Consider the following 24103-nt stretch of genomic DNA (forward strand, 5'->3'; position numbering starts at 1 on the left):
GTGAAAATCATCCCAAATAGCACGAACTTTGTCAAGTTCCATGTAAATGGGTCATATGGCAATGAGATTACAAATTTATTAAGGGCGCTAAAGGGAAAGGCTAATTTTTTAGAACAAATCATTCAAATAGATACAGATTTTGAGATAAAACAAACCTAAATGCTGTAACTCAGCATTAGAATCCGGGGGTCGGGGGGGAATACTACAGTGGTAAATATGAAAATAATCTATGAAGATATTTATAAAAATTGTGACATTGATAAAAGAGAAGTTTTGTTGGAGCATAGCAATTAAGGTCAGGAAGAAACCACGAGCTGTTCAACTTCCATTATCAAAATATAAACAATTTAGTAGTAATGTAAATGGCAAAGTGATAGAGATCTTAATGAAGACTGACTTACAGAAATGGAAAATGGGAAAATACAGCAGGAAGTAAAGTGTTCACACCAGTAGATGTTTAGATTCCCTAGTTGCAAGGTTTTAAATGGCAAGCTTTTTATCTTTGTGAATTTCAATTAGATTCTGCAAGGGAAAGTCAGGAAGGGAATATTAATGATGGAGGAGAAAGCTGGGTGGTGTTCCATTCTTCACAGAGCCAGCTACATAAGAGAGCAAATGTTTGTTTAGGCGGTAGCATATTCAATGCTCATTCAGAAAGTGGTGATTAATAGGTTAAAGAGAACAGCTTGAAATATTTACAAGGTAAAGGTTTTACTCTCCTCACATATCTTCAAGGCAAAGCTAAAATTGACTGTAGATTAGCAGTGCCCGTTGTTATGAAAACTGCACCATCTAGGAAAAACGTCTGAATTTCTGGTTCATAACTAACGAAATTGAAGTGTTTGGCACATATTGACTCCAAGTGTAATATGAGAAAAACGTATCAGCATACTTCTCTTTTCTCCCCTTTTAAAGTGTCTAACGTTTATAACAACTTCTTGAAGAGATAAACACCCGCTCTGTTTTGCCTTAGTAAGATACAAGCATAACATTGTTATGTGCAGTACAAAAAGGAAAATGTCTTTCTCTCTCTCTCTTTTTTTTCTTTTTTTTTGGTTTTTGGTTCAAGTTGCACGTTTGGATTTTATCGCCTCAGATAAAACAAGAGAAAGGAGACAGATGAAACACAACGCTTAAAGTGCACTGTAGGACTGGAATTACAACAGGTCCCTCCACCACCAAAAAGCCCTACAGGGGGAAAAACTCAAACCCCACTACACTACATCTCCTTCCCGCCCCCTTACCACCCCCCCCCCCCCAAAGAATTGCAGACGTAGTAGAAGCACAACAGGTACCTTTTTGCTTGGGGGTGGTGGTGGTGCGGGGTTGCAGAATGTAAACTTTTTTAGAGCTGTGGATTGAATTTGATCACCACGAAGGGAGGACGCCTGTGAATAGACGTTGGGGAAAAGAATGGTTGAGAGTGAGCGGGAGGTTTCCCCAGGTGCATAATCTGCAGACGGACTTTCCCGACCGGCTGGAGGGAGGTCTCCAGCCCTCAGGGCTTTGTAGGGAAACTGGTGCTGACTGCAGGAGTGTGAAGGAATGAGTGGTGTATCAAGACGGCTCAGGAAATCAAAGAAACTTCCTGCTGTCTGATTCCACGCAACATGCGTTGAACTTGCTCCTGCGTGGATGCGCTGATGACTAAGTACAGGCTGATTAGAGTCCCCTCGCCCTCCAGCGGGAGTGGTATCTCTTTACCTCTCCTCAGCAGCCACGTCGCTCCAGAGCCAGGGGATGTTGGGGGGCGGGCGGCAGGGCGAGGCCCCGGGGATCTAGGGCCGCGCAGACACATTGCGTTCCCGACTCTGCACCAATACCCACCGGCAGCCCCCCCCCCCCCCCCAGGAACCCCGGGGCCTCGGGGGGAGCCCCAGCGGGCTGCCGCCGGGAGCAGTCCCGGGTGGAGCGTGGGCTCCGTTCCTCCGGCGCGGCGTGGGCGCGGGCAGCAGCGCTCGGGGCGCACCGGGGAGCTCGCCGCCGCCCCGGGCTGTGCCGCTGCAGGTGCCCGGCGGGCGACGGGGCGGTTACCTTGGACTGGGGCGGGGGTGGGGTGGGGGGACCTGCGTTCCCGGGAACCTCGCTAGCCCTCCTCCCGGGCCTGGCTCCTCCTCCTCCAGGCGTGGGGCTCGTGCCCGCCACTGCCGGCGCGCACCGCGCCTGGGCTCGCGTCCCCCCCCCACCCCCCCGCCCGCTCCTGCCAACGCTTCCCCTCCTCCTCTTCCTCCTCCTCCGCCCATCACCGCCACTACGGACGCCTTCGCCTCCATCTACTCCCCGCGCCGCGGCCGTCGCTCTCCGCGCTCGCTCCGGCTTCCACCAGCCCATCGCTGTCCGCTCGCTCGGCTGCTGCAGTCGCTCTCTTCTCTCTCTCTCTCTCTCTCACTCGCGCTCTCTCTCGCTCTCCCTCAAGTTTCCCGTCTCCTCAGATCAGGGCAAAGGGAGGAAAACACCCGATTCTGCCTGCTGTCTCAGGTAAGGTCGCGCACGTTGGCCCCAGCAGGGACCCCTTGGCGCCTGCCTTTGCCTCGCGTGCCTGCCTCGTCTTCCCCACCCCACTCTCCGATGCTCCCTGCAACCCGAGGCGGTTCAGCTCGCCTCCTCCTCCCCAACACGTTTAAAACATAATTTCGATACTCATCACCAGAAGCGCATCTGCAACTACAATAAGATCCTAGACGCCGGCCCGCCCGCCCGGCAGGCAGCGCGTTAGCCTGGCTCTTTTATAGTCTGCAACTTTGCACACTGTGATTGCCGCTGCCTGCCTGCCGGTGCTGGATCCGGGAGCCTCACGCTCCTGCTCCGATTGTGGTCTCGGCTCCGGAACAGCTGTCCAACGCGTCGTTTCGCAGCAGTTGAGCCGAACCCGGCTGCCTCCGAGACGTGGTCTCGGGCAACTGTGCACGGGCGGGGAGGGAGCTTCTTTTATTTTATTTTCTATTATTTTAGAGGGAGCGAAGAAGTGAAGACGCGAGGGCTGCAGTTCCCTGTAACGAAAAGAATAATAATCGAAAAAAGTGGGCTGCCTGCCCCTTGCTTTTCCCGTTGGGGTTGCGGGGGTGGTCTTGGCTGAGGGGGCTGTGGCATGGGGGACCCATCTCTCCTCCCCCTTTTCACTCCCCCCCTCCCCCTCCGGACCCGTTCTCTTCTCTAGCTCCTATGTCAGTCAGTTCAGGGTCCCGTGTGTTGTTGTTACGTGTGTGTGTGTGTGTGCGAGCACAGAACAGTGTTTGCTGACGATGGGGCTGGGGGAAGTTCCTGGCAGAGCAGTCTGATTATTTGGTCATCTTACTGCCAAGATAAAAAAAAAAAAAAAGAAAGAAAGAAAAGACTACCCCCCCCCCCCCCAACCCATTCATCACACCCCACACTGCTCCAGTGGAATAATTCAATAGCTTTAACTCCAGTTCTCACACCAATTGACATTCTTTTGGGCTTTCTGGGACTGAATGTAATTTTAAGTGTATTTTCTTTTTTTCCATGGCTTTCCAAAGAGCGACAATGAAGACGAAATTAAACACCTACAACATGCATTTGCTTCTTCTTGTTTTCTTGGTGTGGGACCCAGCCAGGTGAGACATTTATTTATTGTATTTGACTTTTTAGATTCGGGGTAAAGGTGTGTTTCTTGAATGTCATCAATGCAGGGCTGGCCTTTGAGAAGCCGAAGTATTTTGAAGAATCAATTCTAATGAAGGGAAGAAAAAAAAAAAAGCTTGTATCAAGAAATTGAACTATGAAGTGGGAGAGACTATCAAAAGTTCACTGCTTCTGGATTTTAGTGATAAAATACGCAAGTGATCAGGAACATTTTCTTACAAAAAGAAAAGAAAATCACCAAAGAAAAGAATACCTTTTGGATGGCATATTCTTGCAAGTTTTGAAGTGGTTAAGTTGTATGCGTTTATAATGACACCAACATTCAGTAAAGAAGCCAACAGTGTTTCTTTAAGCCAAACAGAAAAGCACAAGCTAAAATGGTTTGGTTGTTAAGTTGATTTTTTTTTCCTTCCTTCCTTCCTTCCTTCCTTCCTTCCTTCCTTCTTTCCTTCCTTCTTTCCTTCCTTCTTTCCTTCCTTCCTTCCTTCCTTCCTTTTTTCTTTTCTTTCTTCCTTCTTTTTTTTTTTTTAGTGGTCTGTGCTCTTTAGTCAACATAGAAAACCCAAAGGATGTGTGAGTCTTTAACCTCTAGGTAGAGGTAGTATACAATAAAACAAAGCTTGATTTATTCATCAACTTTTCATATTACTGATTTAGAGATCTTTTATTGCTAAAGTGGTCACTGTCATAAACAGTACTTATTTTAAACATGTAACTAATTTTGCTTTGCCTGTGTTCTACAAACATAAAATTAATTCTTATTGCTTTCCATAACATCATCTTAGTTGTAGTCTTTTCTGATTTTGTATTATCAATGGGCATTTTTTATTTTGTCTAAACTTAGGATATGATTTTCAAAATATTAGAGGGTCTGAAATATAAATGATAAGAATGTTCATCTAATCATTCCTTTTAAAAAATAATGTCTTTATTATATCTTTATTTGCCTTTTAATTTTTCATTTCCCTGTCAAGTAATTGTCAAAGAATGAAAATATTTTGTGGAATTGAGAAGAAATCTCTTCATAAAGGCTTATTTTTAGTTTGAAAGTAGCTCCTCATTTAACAGCTTAATACTGAATTTAGAAAAAGAATTTGACATATGATTAAATACCACTTTTCAGTGAAGACCTCTGTGTGGAACTTTACAATTATTGTAGTGATTGGTTTTAGAATTAGCTTAAGGTAACATAGAAACTTTTGATGCTGGAGTTTTGATAAACTCGTTTGCTGACACAATTTTTAAATGTTTACCTGTATATCAGTGTTTCAGTATTTTCCGTGCTCTCAAGACAATATTTGTTTGAAGTTGGTTACCAATTTTTTAATGTGTTATGACTGTTTCTAGCTGTGTAATCATTTAAATGCAAATTGACTCTGTCAATGATACTTTACACGGTACACCTTGATCAGACAGCTCTCACATATAGTCTTTGATTTTAAAGGAGTGAACCTACCATGGTCAATTAGCAATCACTGAAGGTCCTCAGTGCTTAACCATTATTTCCCTCTACTAGTTTTCTGTTCTATATTTGACCAGTAATGCTCATGCCAGTATTTTATTCTATTATATAAATGATTCTTTTTTGGGGCCAGTAATTTAAATCTCTGAATCATTCTAGGGGAAAAAAAATGGCAGTGAAAAGGGACATTCTGTTTTATGCGCCAAATTGCTGGATGTCACAAAATCAGGTCTCTGGCTTTCTGATGGAGAAATAATGGAGAAAATCACTGTTTCTGACCCTTTTCTGGTGATATTTTAAGACCATTTGTTTTCTCTGCAAATTTATCACACACACACACACACACACACACACGCACACACACAAGTAGCAAGATTTTTAATCTTTAGGTAACCCTTAGCGCTCTCCTCAGAGACCAGTCAGGAGGGGTATGCCTCCAGGGTTGTCTGTACCCCTGTATGTGCCCCTGCTCCTTTCAGAGCCCACTTCCACCACCTGGCTACAGTGGAGCCTGGAACACAGCCAGTGGAGTTTCCCTGATGTCTATATTGCACTTGGCCATTGGGTGGCGGTATACCCAAAGTAAGGAAATAATCTCTGTTTGAAAGAGAAAAACGACATAAAGAAAAAAGGAAAGGCACTTAGGAGGAAGATAGAGAAATTTTCTGCCTCCAAGGAGGCAATTTATTCTCCAATTAATATTCAAATCGCTGCAGTAGTATTTCAGGAGTCGTTTTGTTATTGTACCTTTCTTAATGCAGAGTCACATTACTAACAGTGTCAGCATGTGGCCATCTACAATCATAATATATTCTAGGGGACGGATTTTAGAAAATGAATATTCCACACTGGGTGCTAAGTGGCAGAAACCTGAAATAAGTTTGACGTCAGTCTTTCTGATAATCTAGTATTTATTATCCATTTTCAACAACATGTTTATCTTCTCCATAGACATGCTGGTATTTATAGAAGTGACCAAAGAAGGAAAATGGGTGGCCCTAATAGCTTAGAGAGACTTAAAATTCAAATCAAGGAAGTAGAGCATGTTGGTACTGGTACAACACACATACGTATATATATGTATATATATATGTACATATATATATATATATCAGCTTCTAAAATTATCTGTTTAGGTTGGTGCTGGCTAACATCCAAGAAGATGAAGCTAAAAATAACATTACCATCTTTACAAGAATTCTAGACAGACTTCTGGATGGTTACGATAATCGGCTTAGACCAGGACTGGGAGGTAAAAGTAGTTTTACTTTTTTTAAACTCTTACAAAATAATGCTTCTAAAAGTTAAGAGTAATATACATATTTTAATACACTCTATATATGAATGCATGTATTAAATAACTGAATAATAGAAAGTAAGGTATATGAAATAAACATTATTTGTGTTTCCTTTTCTACACACACAATGTGTTTAACATATTTTTGTAGAATGCCTAAAGTCATATAGAGCCCAGACTTTCTGCATGAGGTTTTTAAATTAGATTATATATAATGGCTAAGTTTTTAAAACTTAAAGTATATTAAAATGAAACATTGTTGGGCAGACATGCTCGTGTAGTATCTTCACATTTTACAGACGTTTATTTTCACAGCAGTACAGCTATGAAGAAATGAGGCACATAATAAAAAGTATGTTAGGGTTATATTTTAACAAATACACAACTTAGGATTCTATGATGATATTTCTTTATCCATGCTTATGGTATTTCTAAAGTACAGCACAGGTTTGGCGTTCTTGAAACTCTCAAAGACATTTCAGGTATACATTGGCTGTAGGCCTAAATTTATTGGACTGGCATAGTTTGATTTCAGATTTAAACATTAACTTTCAATTCAGAAAGACAAATCTGTTTTAATCCATAAAGATAAAGGAAATTAGGCTTGGCTAATATATTAATTTTTTAAAATATGTTAAATTTTAATTAACTTCTATTTATCCTTAGGTGATACTAAGGAAATTAGGTAAAAGTAAAGTAGGTGTGTAATTTCTAAAGGATTCTAACTCAAAATATTGTTACTCTTCAATTATACATACACACATTTCACACGTGTATGTTATACTTATTTGGATGTTCAGGTTAACTGTTAATTAAAAATAAAGGAAAATTAGTTGGACAATTGGTACTAATCAAAGATTTATATAGTCATATAGTTAGCTAGTTTATTATGAGGCTGACAACTTTGTAATATTAAATTGCTTGTAAAGATGCATATTGATTAATGCCTAGGTGTTTATGTAAATACTTTCTTTGAAAAATCTAGGTTGTTGTTAATTCTATATATATTTGCCAGTGTATGGTTTGGATTGTCCAGGAGTCAGAAAAAGTCAGAAAAGACCCAACTTGTTGTTAAATAGTATACTATTTAATGCAGTTAATTTTTCTTGGAATCCCTGAGAGGTACCTCTCATTTTAGGAGAAGTACAGGGAGGAATAATGTTCAGAAATAAGGCCTATTGTATTTTTCAGAGCAAACTCAGTTGTTTATTATACACTTGGTTTTCTAAAAGGAAAAAAAAAACTAAAAGGAAAATAATGCTTCTTTAGTAATTAATATCTCTAATGAGCATGAATATAAGGAATCAGTCTCCATGTTAGCATATGGAAATGAAATATTGCCAAGCTGGTGGTTTATGAGGAAGATTACACTAAGGCAGGCATTTGTCCTAAATCATAGATTTTATTTTTTAAAATAAATTATGTGCTGTCAAAAATCTCAGTATTTGAGCAAGACCTTGAGTTTTGTCTCTGTGAGTTCTTAGGGGAAATACCTACCTTGTGGGTGTGTGGTTGGGGAGTAGAAACTACCTGTTTCAGGACGTGGCTATTGCCACTTAGCTCTTCATATTTTTTTCTGTAATATCTCTTACATTCTTTTTTACTTCCATTGTCACCACTGAAGCATAGATCCTTGTCACTGTATTATTTGCATTAATGCAATAGACTAAGCAGCTCTTCTTGTCTAGGGTCTTCCTCAGTCCTTCTCTGATATTGGGCATATGCTAATATCTCCCATTCAGATAGTTTTCTTTTATTCTTACAATGCTTTCCACATATCCCTCTCTTTTCTTGATCATCTTTTCTTGATCCCCCATGTTTTCTGCACCAGATCAACTGTTTTTCATCTAAAAGGGCCATGACACAGCTACCTTTCTGCCTTACAGGATTGTTGAGAGAATTCTATAAACAAAAAGTACATACAAAGCCGGTGCCCCATAGTAGGAATTCAACAAAGATCTAGTTCGTCCCTCCTCCCTTAGATTCCTAGTTTGCCAAGTAAGGTTTTCTACATTCTACTTCCTGATTTCGTTTGTATTTTGCCTCCCTTTCATCCTGCACTTCAGATGCATTTGTTCATCTTCTCTTGATAATCCATTCACATCTGTTCCCTTGGCCTTTGGTCGTATTATTTCCTCTCACTGGAAGTGTTTTTCTCATCATCTTTGATGATGGAAACCCTTTTTCTATAAAGACCACCTCAACACTGGTCCTCTAGTAAAGATCTTTCTTAAGTGAATTGAAACACCCAGATTCAATTTTCTCTCTGTTGAATTTCTTTAGCAGTTGTTGGCTCTATATCTCATCTGAAACTTATTATGTGCTATCTTGGATTATTTATTACCTTTTTGTGTGCCTCTTGTTACCTTAACAAGATTGTAAGCTCGTTGAGGCAAGGCATTGTATCATAAATCCTCTATGCTCTCAGCAACTAAATATTGATTTGCATATTGTGGCCATCAAATAAATGTTGATTGCTTGACTAACTTTTCTACGACCAGTTCATCATCTGTAAAATGGGGTTATCCATATTTGGCTGACCTTTTGGTTAGGAATGTTGAGTGATATGTTGGGCAGCATGCTACAGGAAGGTAACGAGGCTTAGTAAAGACCTAGCTTTAGATTTTGGAGATTTAGGTAAAATCCCAGCTCTGGTCCTGAGCGGTCCAATGACCTTTCAATACTTTGCCTCTTTAGGTCCACATCTGTCATCTATAGAGTGTGATTACTCATACTGTTCTTAGAGCATTTGATGAATATTAAGTACGATGATATATGCTAAGAAGTTAGCACAGTGCCTGGCATATGGTAGAGAATTAATAAATAACAGTACCTAAAAGACTTTCAGAAACTTTCTAAATGTACTGTTGTAAATTTACATCATTATTGTGATTACTTCTGCATCCAAAATTCTTCTCCTGCATGTCATTTCACATAGAAAGTCCAAGGAAATTACTTGTGTCATTATGTCCCAGAAATTAATAAGAAGGAAAATGTGTATTTGATTCAGTTTTAATATATCAAACAGAACATCTCTATTGATGAAAAATCTGGATAATTAATTTCAATTATCATTTCTTTCCTTTATAACTAATACAAATCACTATATAGGAAAGCACACTCGGTTTTGGACTGCGAGTTAAAAAAAAATTGTTCTTTTCACTTGGCTCGACCACTTACTAGATTTTACCCTGGCCAAGTTCCTTAGACATTCTGAGCCTTGGGATTTCCCTTGGGAAAATGGAAATAATGTTTTTTTATGCTGAACGGAGGAAGGTAAATTGAGATTCATATATATGATGAAGGTCATACAATCCATTGAGTGAATGAAAGAGGCACCTGGGTGCTTCAGTCGGTTAAGCATCTGGCTCTTGATTTCGGCTCAGGTCATGCATGATCTGGTGGTTCATGAGATCGAGACCCACATGGGGCTCTGCACTGACAGAGTGGTGCCTGCTTGGGATTCTCTCTCTCTCTCTGTCTCTCTCCCTCTCTCTCTGTCTCTTCCCTGCTTGTGCTCTCTCTCTCTCTCTCAAAATAAATAAACATAAAAAAATTAAAAATACATTGAGTGATAAAATTTTAAGATATTTTATGATTAACAATGGAGTTTCTTTAAAATTTAAGTTGTATCATGCCATTCAACTGCTCAAAATTCTGCAGTCGTTTCTACTTCATTCAGAATAAAAATTGGGTTTCTTGTGGTGGTCTCCAAGGCCGTGCATGATGATCTGTCTCCTTATTCTTTCTTTGACCTCACAACAACTCACCTTCTTGCTCATCCTGCTGCAGTCACATTGGCTTCCTTTCTGTTCTTTGAACACACCAGGATACTCTTTGGAGCTTTTCCTCTGACTATTCTCTCTTCCCTGGGTATCCTTTGATCTCTCCTCCTCAATGAGGCCTACCCTGACCAAACAAATAAATACTATAACCTGGCTACCTCTTAATAATTCTAATCTCCCTTAACCAGCTTATTTTCCCCCTTATTTTAATATATAGAATAATTTATTTCTTTATTACTTTAGTGGCAATTGCTTATTTTTGTCTCTCTTGCTAGAATGTAGGCTCATTGAGGTCAGGGATTCTTGTCTATTTTGTTGCTTTATTCACTGGTGCATCATCTGTTCCCAGCATCTAGAACAGGACCTGGCATATAGTAAGCACTGAAATATTTCTTGAAGGATTTTAATTTTATTCATGTACTTTATTATCATTATTATTATCATCATCATCATCATCATTATTATTATTACTTACTGTGCTGCCATGAAAAGAATCAACTATAGAACTTACCTTATCCTTAAAATTGGTGGAGCAGTTATTTAATTCACACACTGACCTTCCACTATTAACATCAGCATATTTTGGGATGACATATTGGTGAATTAGAGCTATTATAACCCCAGTTACTCAAAGCCTGACTTATGTTAGTTGTGATTCTGCCTTTGAACTGTGTGATTTGGGGTGATTCATTTATCCCATATGTGACTTAATTTACTCATCTATGAAATGGCAAGAGAGGATCCACTTAGTCTGTTTATATCTCACAGAAATGTGATGCGGTTCAAGTAAATTAAAATTCTTAAGAGAGCGTAATGTGACATACAATTGATAAGTGTTAGTGTTGCTAGGAGTATGAGGAGAATTCTTCAAGAAAAACATCTTAGGAGGTAGTGTTCTTTGAAAACGTGCCAAGGAAATATTGGTAGTTCTTGTACATTTGGTAGGCTTACTTCTTTGTGAGCCTGGAAACCTGAGATGGGTTTGCCTTGATATCTTATCTGTTGAGACCATGCATTTGGATTAGCTAGAACTAATAACTGAATCAGTTTTTCCTCTTCATTTTAGTCATTAGAGCTAACAACTTGGAGTATAACACATATATTTTTATATTCCATAAGAAGCTTTCAAATTGTTAACTAAATAAAAAGCAGCATTTGTGTTTTGGACCAATTTTATGGGGTCATTGGAAAAATGAATGTGTAGACAGGCCTTGGACATTTATGACAGCTAGCATCCACAATGCTCAACAGTGACAACTATTAGAAATGACAAGGCTTGGTATCTAAATTATAGATCCAATCTGGAAAATCTAGATTGAGTACCATGCTTAACTGCATTTTGAAAAGCTCTTTCGAAGAGGTCGTCTAGATAGATTTTTTCTTTCCACGTTCTTGTTTTATACTCTGAAACCTTGAAGAAACTTTATGCTCAAAGCTATGAAAAATATGATGTCAGATCGTAGGCTTAGGGTCTGAGGGTCGGTTTCCAGCTTTGCTCATGGATATTTACTTCAGGCTGTAGACAGATGGATGACAACATGTTTCTATGGCTTTTACTACTCTCCAATTTATAAAAAATAAAATATAGGCTATTCAGTGGGAGAAATTAATAAATAAAAATCTGATCTGTCCCAGAACCTAAGAGGGGTTCTGTCCTCAAAACAGCATGGTATTATTACTTTATAAAGTAATGCTTAAGATCAATGCCTCTAGAGACCAACACCTTTGGATTTGAATTCTGTTGCCACTGTAAAATAACTACAAAACTTTCAGGATGCTACTCAATCTCTCCTTGCTTTGGTTTCTTTATTTGTAAAATAGGAGTAAAAATATGTGACTTCTCGTTTTGTTAGAGACTTTTTTTTTTTTTTTTAACATTTAAATCCTTGGACAGTATATGGCAAGCAGAGTAGCAACTCAATACTTGTAAGTGTTATTGCTGCCGTTGTTATAATAGAATGCGATACAGGGCATCACTCTGTTTCACTTAATCTATAAAAGCTATGGCTTCATAAAAAAATGATAAGTTTGTGGCACACATAACCCAGTTTTAAAGACAGGAGAGGTTGTATATTTCTTATGTGATTAGTTTCATTTTTGTAGACACACCTTTGTATATGTACAGAATCTCTGAAAACAAAACCACTCACAGAAGAGGTATGACATATGTATTGCTCTTTATAATTATTATCATGACATGTAATAATTTGGCATCATCAACTCATGGTGATGAATTTGCCTGTAGGAGAAAAAGATATATTTTACAGAGTAAAACTTTGCTATATAACATTAATGATGATTTTAGGGACATAAAACTGAAAGCATGTCCATCAATCTAACCTGGGATGTGCTAGGTACTTGGATGGCAATTGCTCTGGAGTGGGTCTTGCAGCCACAGAGTATATGTCTGATGCTTGACAGTGTCTTAGGAAGTGACGGGCAGTGGAGCCACTGGAACTGAAGGAACGCACGAAGAATAGTCTGAAATCTCTAGGTAGAATTGGAAGTGGGGGAGGGGGGAAAAGTGGATTGCGAGATGAGCAGGAAAAGAGAGATTGCCTGTTAAGAAGTTCTTGTCTCAGATGGAGACAGAGTAAACGCCATTATTGGGGTCTCTGCTCTCTGTAAAGCTGTGATGTTTGGCATTCTCCTCATTCAGCGGCTGTGGTTGGGACTGACGTTCCCAAAGAGGCCTGCGGCAGCTGAGAATCTTATCTCTCTTCCCTTCTAACTCAGGCTCCTGGGGTTCCCTGCAGTGCTGGAGTAGGATATCCTTCAGAATAAGCTGTAGGCAAAAGAAGATTTCAGTCTTTCAGTGCTCTCGGCTACTGTCTTCTCCACTCACTTAAGTTTGCCTAAAGGTCACAGGGAACAGTGCATTTGATTATTTCATGAATGAGAAAATAGAAATAAGTTGGGGAGATTTCACACAAGTGTGGAAAATAATTTTTGCTAAAAGTGCAGAGGGCCATTATCAATTGTCATTTCCTGTGTAAAGTTATCGGAGGCACGAAACACAAAAAAACAGAAAGGTACTCGGCTGCTTGAAGTGGGGTGCTATTGGGAGGCTGGAAACTCTGGGTCTGACTTCCAAAATCAGTTCCTTCAATTTTGTCTGGGGTCTGTTTGCAGTGTTCTCCTGGTGTGGACATAGTATGGGCTTCGCCACAGTGCATGCTACCTTAAACTGGAAGCATGGTAATGTTATGTACAGGTTTCTGTATTCTTCTCAGTATTTCGAGGCAAGACCGAGGAACATCTTAGCATTTCTGCACACCCTCCCTAACGCTGTGCTGCTTGTCCACTCCCCGGCAGAGAATGCTACCAAGACAGGCTTCTTCAGAAATGGTTAGATTGAGGTAGTTTTGCAGAACTCTTTCTTGGTCCGTTATTTGAACTAGGTACACAGCTTGTGATTTATTTGATAGGAAAGGCAAACTGGATACACGACAGCAGAGGTATGCATTGGATTAGATGGTGGCATTTTCTTCCCAAACAGCATCTCTCCAGCAAAACTCATGGTGACATCACTGAAGTGCATGACCAAGAGAATACTGCTCATGTTTTCGTAAACCAAGGCTTTGTTTTCAACTTAAAACATACTTGGTTAATAGCAGTTTGTTCTCTCAACCATCACTGCTGGAAAAGCATTGCTCTCAGTCATAATTTTGAGGGACTGTTATTTTTGTTTTTTCAGGCACAAGCATGCCTCTCACTAGCATTTAAGCTCAGGTGCAATCAGTGTTTCTCTTTGTACCCCCTTAACACAGTGGATAAATTGGACCATAAGCATGACCGATCCATTTGTTTTGGTGTTATTTTTTGATTGCTACAGCTCAATCATATTGTAGAAATCTATATTGGTAGTGGAGGTGGCCAAGTGAACAGCTTGGCCAGTCAGCAAATCATTACTTTTCAGTGTGTTAACATGGAAAGAGTCAAATTAAATTATTCTAGTATTCTGTTTCTTAATCCATGTCTATTGAAGGCTGATGATGTGTCAGACATTCTGCAGAATATAAAGATGTACAGGGTGAGGTATTGGTCTCCGGTGGTTGAAGTCCCTTGGAGGACAGATAAGGTAGATATACTATGATTCTCGAAATAGCTTGAAATAGTACAACATATGTTTCATTATAAGAACATGCTATTGAAATTTAGAGATGTAAGAAATCACTTTTCTTGTACTATAACTGGAGTTGGCCAAGTTCTATGTCTATAACATGATTCATGCATTCAACTATTTCTTGCTAACGGCCAAGTATTTTCTGGGTTTTATTTGAAATGCTGGAAATATTTTGATGAATAAGACCTAGACTTTGCGGAAATTCATTTCACACCATATTTGGGGGCTTTCTGCCTTTCAAGTGTTGTAGACATTGGTTTCTTCTTTCCCTGCCTAATTAAAAATACTGTATAACTACCCTGTGTTTTCTTTATTGGACATTATTGTCTTTTCTCATAGTGGCAAGAGTGATTTGGGGTATATTTACTGTCAGACTGAGAATTTTATCTGTAGAAGAGTATAACATCCAGAAAGCATGTCTTTCTGCGTATGTAGCAGAGGTGTTGAGGGTATCTATGTTAAGAAAAGCTTTCTCAGAGGTAGTAAGGTAAGTGTTAATTCCGGTTGAAATTTCTGGACAATTGTCAGTTCTCTCTCTTTTTTTTTATTTTTTAATGTCTATTTATTTTTGAGAGAGAGAGAAACAGTACAAGTGGGGAAGAGGCAGAAAGAGAGGGAGACACAGGATCCAAAGCAGTCTCCAGGCTCTGAGCTGTCAGCACAGAGCCTGATGTGAGGTTCGAACCCACGAACTATGAGATAATGAGCTAGCTGAAGTCGGACGCTTTTAACCAACTGAGCCACCCAGGGGTCCCTTCTCAGTTCTCTTTGTAAAGAAAACTTTTCTTTCTGCCTTATTTTAATTTCTTTTGAGCTAGAGATGAGTTAAATAATAACTAGACATTTCCTGTGAAATAAAAAAAAATAAATCACATGATGTGTAATGTGATGAGTATTCAGTTTATTTCTTTTGAATTTTTAATGGTCCCGACCCAACACAGAATTCTGAAAACTTGTTTTTAACTTGAAATACCCTCATCCCTTGAGGTACAGAACTTATCATTTAAAAGTAATGTATAAGAATATAATTAATGTTTAAATCTAAAAGTATTTCATATAGAAGCTTGTAAAATTAAGGATATCACTTACCATAAAATGTAGATCTCTCAAATTTCCACTAGTTTATTGCATTTTTAGTAACTTCGATTAAGTAGTAATTTGATATCTTTGTATGTTTTCATTTTACCTTTTTAATAAACTGAAAAACTAGCATGTAGAAAAATATGAGTTCATATGAGGTCTTAACTTGACCTAAGTTGTGATGTTGGTTTTTATTTTATCCTTTTATGTTCCTTCTTGTTTATTTCAATATTTAAAGTATGTCAAAACAAAAAAAAAAGTTTTCACATAAAATTAAAAAAATAGTACTCTTATAAAAGCATCATTTTCAAAAGTATCTTTATTAACATTTGGGATCTTAGTTCTTTTTTAGGGGAATGAATGCAAAATGTAGTACAAAGATTGTTCCAGGAACATGTGTGGTGACATTCTTTCTGCATAAAAGTATTTCAGCATTCTTCAAGGATATGTTCAGTTAGGGCATTGTTAATTTGATTTAAAACACAATAAAAGAAAAAGTATGGTTCTTCTTTTGATATAGTAGCCATAGGAAAAATATATGTCAAAAAGAAGATAACTGCTATTTCAACTATTTTGTGGAGGTGGTTAGTAAATTGTAATCGATTTGGGGGATATTTCATGATTATGATATAATGAGTAGTACAATTGAATTTTGTGTCTGAATAGAAGAATAGAGTTATGTCACAAGGTTAAGGAAGGTTGAAGAAAGGATAAAAATTATAAACGTTGGGGCGCCAGGGTGGCTCAGTCAGTTGAGCATCTGACTCTTGATTTTGGCCTAGGTCATGATCTCAAGGCCATGTTGGGCTCTGCACTGAGTGTTGAGCCTGCTTAAGGTTCTCTCTCTGTCTCCCTCTGTCCCTCTCCTGGCACATGCTCTCACTCTCTCTCTCATAAAATAGTAAATTAAAAAAATATATAAATTTATATATATACACATATACAGTATCTTTTAATAGCATCCCCAAGCCCATATTTAGATTATGTTTTTTGGGATGCCTATGGTATTTTAGCAAGTATTTGGGAACCATTTGATTTTCATTAAGAAGGTAAAAGGATCAGGTGGTTTTAGAATGGTATATGTTAAAAAGTTTTCTGGGACCTAAAAGATCTCCAGACTTGAACTGGAGGAGTGGTTTGGAGAGGAAGAGAGTGTCACTGGGGGGCTTTTAGAAAAAGATGAAAGGTCCATTTTACCTCTAATTCCTCATAAGAAGATTTCAGCATTTGAAGCAAGATGCTGACTTCCTACTCATATATTTGGGTTGGAGAGTCCAAATATATTCAATTATATGAATTCTTTAGAAGCCTTTACAGTGGAAATTAAGCAAATCAGCCATAGTCAGAAAATTAGGGTACATAGAACAAATTCATTTTTGTTACCAAGATTACATAAACTCTCCAATTTCTCAAGAAAGGACAGAGTGGGCTAAAATGCCAGCTAGGTTTACAAGGAAGATTAAAGTTTGGATACCAAGAGAGAGGAAGTCTTAATTAAAAGAAAATGGAATCACAAGGCTGGTGTTCAGGTCGGGTAGAGGGGAATATGGGAGGGTAGATTTAATTAGTTATCTAGGACATGTGAGAAGATAATCATTGAAGCAAAAAATGTGAGGCTGATGATCGTGCTTTGTAGAACAGCAAAAGAATCCGTCCAGCAGATATCAGAAGAAGAGAAACTTTACACTCTTAGGAGAGTAAGTGGGCTGGTTTTAGGTGGTGAAAATGTTATAAAAGAATGGGGGTGAATGTAGACCCATTTAAAAAGAAGTCGTCATTAGGGCATTGCTGGGAGAACAGCAAGTCCCTCGATACTAAGAATTAAAACTAAGCTATCCTTTCATCATTTTGAGTAGCTTTTGCCTTAATAAGGATAACAGAATTGTAGGATCAAAGATAACTAACAAGAAAGCTATATTTAGAACCATATGATTAGCAGTGCTTATATTAGAATATGTCACCCTTTAAAATAGATTAAACATAAAAAAAAATGGACTCATTATCCTCGAAACAGATAAATTCGAGTAACAGTGTCTGAATTCTTAAAGGAGAGGACCAGGCAGATAAAGGAGTGAGGGGACTGTTGGTGCAGCCGACTTCTTTTCAACTTTCCTTGTTTCAAGGTTCCCAGATAATCTGAAGGGCTCTTGGAGGTATTTTTGGCTGCCACCAAGCTGATGGAATGACTCATACATAACTCTAGCAGGCAGGGTGGGTCATTTAAGATTTACATTACTCTCCGTGAAATACGGGGGTGATGGCAAGTCCCCTGGGACCCAGCTGCTGACTCAGAAATGCATACATTTCGATGCAGTTCTGTGTGTTACACTGCTGTTGCCCGCCTTTGTCACTCTCCTTTGACTGCTGCCACACCCAATCTAGACCTTGTCATTTTTGGCGACAGCTTCTAATACGGGCATCTTCCTCTCAGACATCTGATTGCCACCAGGTGCAGAGGGCAGCTGCAATTTCTGCTGCTGTTGCTGTTGCCTTGGACCAGCTGGGAGGTTAAGCAAAGTGGGCAGGTGCGTGTTTAAGTGAGTGGATATGAAAGTTAGTGGAGTGGAAAGCACATGTCTCTTCATCACATCCCTTCCTTTTAGGGAACTGTTTTATGGCCTGTCGTTTCTATCATTTCCCCCACCCGGTCAGAGAGGATGGATGACACTTTACGTGCTTCTGCTTGAAGACGTTAGAGGAGGATATAGTAATTCCGAGTGGCTTTTTAGGGTGCAGATTTAATGCCAGTTGGAAATAAAGGAAACCTTGCTTCCTAGTGTTGGAATAAAACAATAAAATATAGGTGAAACAATATTATTATGGCCTTTATCAGTTAGGGATGTGTTTGTCAGAAACTAACAGAAAACTCTATCTATGGTGATTTCAGTGGGAGTCAGTTTTTCCTCACAAAGGTCTGTAAGTAGGTGGCTCCAAATGAAGACTGAGTTCTTAAGTGATGGCATCAAGAGCCTCAAGAAGCCAGATTGTTTTTATTTTACCACTTCCTCTTCCTTAGGGTTGGCTTCTGTCCTTATGCTGTCACCTCATGGTCCCAAGATGGCTGCTGCAGCTCCAGCTATCATATCCGTGGTAAAGGCTGGAATAAAAGGAGGGGATGGCACTATCTCTGTTAGTTCCTTTCATTAGAAAAGTAAAGCTTCCCAGGTCTTTAGGCTGATTTCCACATTTATCTCATTGCTATTTCAAGCTAGGAGAGCATCTGGGAAAATTGGAGATTTATTAGAAAGATGCGTTGGATATTCAGTATGTATCTAGCAATGGCTGTCACATCTACTGATGCTAATAGAAAAATTAATCTCTTTGTGCCTCAATTTCCTGCTCTGTAAAATGGGAAACATGAGTTCCAATGAGTTGATTTTCCTGAAGTATTTAAAAACTTTAATTTGCATATGAATAACTTGGATAGTGATTGTTAAAAATGCAGATTTTGATTCCATATGTCTCTGTGGAGCTCAAGATGCTGCATTTGTAACAAGCTCCTAAATGATACCAATGCTGCTGGTCCCTGGGCTGCACTTTGAGTAGCCAGGAGGTACTCAGTTATGGCTACCATGTTGTACAACATTAGGGGCGTTCATAAAGAATATAATGCAAGGTGGAGATTCTTTAAGTGCCCATTAAATGTTGTTTTGTTGTTGTTATTATTACTACTATTACTATTTTCATGCTTCACTCTGACAATTAGAAATTCATAATTTCTGTTTCTAAAGGTTGTGGTGATAAACCTTATTTTTATCAAAAGTATAATCATAGACCGATTTATTCCTTATCATATGCATTCATAAGATTCCTAGTAAATTATTAGATTGACCACTGATTTCTGTGAATATGCTGCATAATATTAAGTGAAGTTTCTTTATCAGCTATGAGTATACCTTAATTCTACCATAGTCTATAAGTAAGAACGTATCCTTATATTTATTGAAAAATTAACACTAATCTCTGGTAATGCCATGATGATATTTGAACTCTGCTTCATTAAAATGTGTTGGATATTGCAGCACTCACTAGTTGTGGAAAAAATATTATTAACATGAAGGTTGTAAACTAAGCTAGTGTAAATAATTGATTATAAAAGAACTAATTTAATCCTTAATATAAAAGAACTAATTTAATCCTTAATATAGAATTGTGGTAAATAAACTTTTACTACGTGTGTAATCTCCAGGGTAAAAATATAATAGAACCCTCTCCTTGTTGTATGTTCTATTTAAGATACTTCAAATTTTTCTCTTTGGACAGATAAAAAGTGAGATTTCCTTTAAAAAATATTATACATGGTTTGTATTCTAGTGCCTGACAGAGACAAGGTTATAAACCTGGAGGATCCTAAATTCTTAAATAACTGTTTATATTTTAATTTTAAAGACACTGAGAGGGGAAGGGCCTCTGCCTTGATCAGAAGAGGCTGTGATGGCAAAGCAGTGTATAAAAGCATAAAAACCACTATTTATATATGAAAAGCCCCATTTTCTAAAATAAAAGCTCTATGACCTTGAGCAAGCCAGTCATCATCTCTGTGTCTCAGTTTCCCCAACGTGAAGAGGGAGAGACTGTAGCTGAGAACGGCAGTGGCCCCACCATCTGAAATTTCTCTCATCTTTTGTGGCTTGTTTCAAGGCAAATAGAGTAGAAAATAAGGTTCTTGGAACAGAAGTCTAAAACCAATTGTTTTCTTTATGGTAGAGAACTAGAGTACGAGCCTGCATACAAGCTAGCCCAATAAGGCTGCTAAACGGCTCCAGTCTGGCCTGCCAAGGAAAGTACAAAGGCTGTTGGGTTTTCCCACTGCCAGCAATTAGGAGTTTGCACAAAACTCGGTAGTTCCATTGCATGAAAATTTCAATCAAGAGCTTCTCTTAAAGCTGGGTACGGTTTGATGAGGAAGTAAGTGACTGCCACAGTGAGGTAGCGATAAGTGTACAAAATTATATTTACCGATACTGGTGTTTACGTTCCTACACATTGCTCTGCACGCTTTGTGTCAGTGATACGAACCGCGGCTCCTTTTCAGAGCTCACCCTCTGTGACTTCTGTGCTCTGCTTGATATCATAGATCTGCCCTGTCTTGAAACTCTTTCCTCTTGGTCTCTTTACCCTTCTGGATCTGTCTCATTCTTTGGTTTCTCTTTATTCTCTTCTTAAATGTGCTCCCTGAGGTTCTTTACTTTCTTTTACTTTTTTAATGATTTTCTCAGAACATTCTCATTAAATTCCATATCCTCAAATATTGACCCACATGTAGATTTTTCTCTGGTTCTGACGCTGTTTTCTGACGTGGATTTGCTTGTCATTGTCCAGATGGACTCCCATCTGTGTCCACCCACCACTTTCAGGAGCAAGTCTAGAGCACGTAGGGTAGTCATTCCCTCCAGACTCTGGCCTCTGGTCACCTTTCTGTCCTCATTTCTCACTACTAATCACTACCTTTCACAAAGTGGTTTAGATTCACTCTCCTTGTTTCAGTTTTTATGTTTTAATACATTTGGCTTTCCTGAGTCTGTGGACCTTTACACAGGCTGTTACTTCTCTTGGGACATACATTTTCCTTTCTTCAGGCTCGAGCGTAGATGTCACTACTTACATGACTCACCCTGTCATACAACACATATCTATGGAACAAGTCATCTATTACTATATTTGGTACAACATGAATGTACTGTTTTGTAACTCGGTGCCCCACCTATTAGAATCTAAGATCTCTACAGGCAAAGATTTGTGACCCCTTGCCTCTTGTTCTAGCCCCAGTACCACATGTAGAGCTTCGAGGAGGGAGATAGTAATCATAGTACCTGTTGCATAGATGATGAACTAATGAGGAACTGATAAACTGTGTCCTTTTGTATGAATTTCTTAAACTTCCACAAACGAAATGCGAAATTTTGTCACCTAAAACTGGTTTTCATCCTGTAGTTCTTAATGGAGTCCATATTTGTCAATCTACAAGGGCTAAAAATCCATTGAGAACAATTTTTCAAATGCTCTTGACTTCTTTCCAGTCTCCCGGCTCCAATTCTGCTGTCCCCTAATACGTAGATATAAACCCAATTGATTGGCTTATTTTTTTGTTGAAAATAAATAATCAACTTAAAGCATTTAGAAATCAGGACATTTCCAATAAAAATGTGGATTTCTGTCTTCTCTTTTAATAATCGCAGAGCTGGTGAGCCCAGGCTGAAATTCCTGATGACAGAAACTGAAATAGAAATTGAATTGATGATAGCAATTGAAACTAAGTAACAGCTTTCCAAATGGAGGAGGTATGTCCTTCACGTTTAGCCAGAGATCTCATTTAGTCCATATCACTTAGTCAGGTCACCTGCCTGGCCAGTAAATCATGTGCTGTGCCCCCAACCCCAAACACTTGAGTATGTAAACCTAGCCCTAGTCTATCTTCTATATTTCCACCTTTTTATTTTTTAGTTAAATTTGATTATGGAATTCTTTCACTCAACATTCTTCAGTGATTTTCCTTTTTCTCACTTTCCGGAATACAATTTCCAATCTATAAACACGGCAGTCAGAAATCAGAATAAAGGGACCAAACTCCATTATTCCCTTGGGCAGGTCAAATAAAAGAATGAGTTGACATTACGGAGCCGAGAACTGAGAGAACTGAGGCACGTGCATGTCTTGTGCAAAGGTGGCTGAGTTTTACGTAAGTGTTTTAGGTAAGAGCTGCCGGATATTCTAATTAGTTTTCAAAAGCTGGAAATACCATTTTTTTGAGAAGTTTCTTAATACTTAAAGGCCAACCAGTTCTAATTCAAATCAAAACAAATAAAATCTTGGTGCATCGCAAACAAAACGCACCTGAGCATTATTAGTTTACAGCCTCTGGCCACACACCAGGATTTTTTATAAAGGTTATGAAGGAATCAGTTGGGGAATTTGCTAAATACCAATTTAGCAAATCCTCAAAGATTTAATCAGTTTTGGCTTGGGTCCAGGAATCTGCATTTCATGAAATGTTCTTGATTCTGACGCAGGTGGTCTGTGTGGACTCACTGGACTGAATCATGCGTCTTCAAGTGTCTGTTTAAAAATGATGGTATCTCTTTCTTTTCTCTCATAGTACTTTTTTGTGCCCTCTTAGTGAAAAGTGAGAAGTCAACGTGTATAGGAGGATCAGTCTGTTACCAGCATTTTCCTCAGTAACTTTCAAGAGGGGCTTTTTTGCACGACTGTTCTGAGCCAGCTCTGTTTTATAGGGTCAGAGACCTCCTTTTGTTTCCTAAGTGTATGAGTCTGAATTAACTGGCTTAGGCGTCATTAACAACGCTTAGCTTAAAACATCAGGTGTTATTTCTCTCCCATTTACCTTGCTCAGGACCTACCGCTGTTCACTGAGGGTGATGGGTCTGTAGGGCCTGAGCCGTCCAAGACGTCAGCCTCACTTAAGGTCTCAGGCTGCTGGACTTACGCCACCTAAAATATTGCTGGACGCTGTGTCGGGGAAAGGACGTGTGGTCCATATTGTTACTTAGAGGTTGTGCCCAGATGTGACACTGTATCACCTCTGCTCAGATCCTTTGCTCAAAGGCAGGCATATAGACATGCTTAACTTCAAGGAGGAGGGGAAGTACAACTCAGAAGTAGAATCAAAGATCCTTGGCAGCTTCATATTTACCATAACTTGCAAGAAGTACCCATTTCTCAGGGCGCAGCTATCTCCAGTCGTGACACACAATACACCATTTGGTGGCACAGGTCATATCTTCTTTCAAGATGTATAATTTATGAACTGTGTTTTGTGTATAACATACACAGTATGTTTATTAGTTAATTGTTAATACTTTTTTGATGTATTGACTTGATATGCCTTCAGGGCCCCTGCCAGATCCCAGGAATAAAGAGTTCTGCCACTTGGGCTGTAAAACCGTAACCTGAATTGCAGGTGTTTAAGAGGAGCTAGTCATTGAAGTGTTAGCCTGAATTCTCAAACCTCTGTGACAGTAATTGCCAGGGAGAGTGCAATTAAATGGGCAAGGAGCAGAGGCCACGTCATTCCAGTTCATTACTAGGTCCTCAGGGGCTGGCATAGTACCTAGAATTCATTATTTGCCAATGAGTATGTATGGGAATCCGACACTCATATATATGAAAATACATAGACACATCCTTAGGACAGTTACTTATTTTGGGTTCCCATATACGTTGTAGGCATTTAACAGTCAGTTTTATCTTTAAATTTTAGTGACTTAGACTTCTGACATCCCTTACAATGAGTCATCTTTCTCAGAAACAATGTTGATTGATAAATGGGTTCGGTGGCTATGCCAAACTTTGAATTCAGTAGCACATGAAATTAGAACCATTAGGATGAGCTTGTACTTAATACGGTAAAGTAGACTAATGTAGTGGCCCTTGCTGTTACTGAATTGGGGACCATATGAGCGATGGTCATGGACAGAAGACGGCGTGGGTTCTGTTTTCTGTAGTGCTTGGGGCGCTGCATTCTAAGTCTGAAACCAAAGCTCTGGAAGAGCCACTAGTTGCATAAGAAAGAAACAGAAACAAAACTGCAGAAATGTATTTCAAAAACCTGGGTAGCCGAAGTCTAAAATGTTTTTTGTGTTAAGATTATGCAACAACCATTATTAACATTATGCAGTCTATTCAGATTTCTCAATTGTCTTATGGAGGTTAATTAAATATTATAAAATATTGCTAATCATAATAAATTACTACTAATATCTAACATGTTTTGGGTAATAGGTAATATGCTA

General features: G+C 38.9%; 1 protein-coding gene across 2 annotated transcripts in view; it reads left to right on the forward strand.

Moving 5' to 3' along the window:
• Positions 1–2251: 2251 nt before the first annotated feature.
• The window catches only part of GABRA2 (gamma-aminobutyric acid type A receptor subunit alpha2), a 121982-nt gene continuing 100130 nt past the window's right edge, over positions 2252–24103 (forward strand). For both annotated transcript variants that reach the window (XM_042934036.1, XM_042934035.1), the window contains exons 1-3: positions 2252–2478; positions 3498–3575; positions 6202–6317. In XM_042934036.1, coding sequence (XP_042789970.1) covers positions 3505–3575; positions 6202–6317 — 187 coding nt within the window. In that variant the 5' untranslated portion in view covers positions 2252–2478; positions 3498–3504. The remainder of the gene's footprint in view (positions 2479–3497; positions 3576–6201; positions 6318–24103) is intronic.

Source organism: Panthera leo, chromosome B1, assembly GCF_018350215.1.
Source record: "Panthera leo isolate Ple1 chromosome B1, P.leo_Ple1_pat1.1, whole genome shotgun sequence".
In the NCBI taxonomy this organism is placed as follows: domain Eukaryota; kingdom Metazoa; phylum Chordata; class Mammalia; order Carnivora; family Felidae; genus Panthera; species Panthera leo.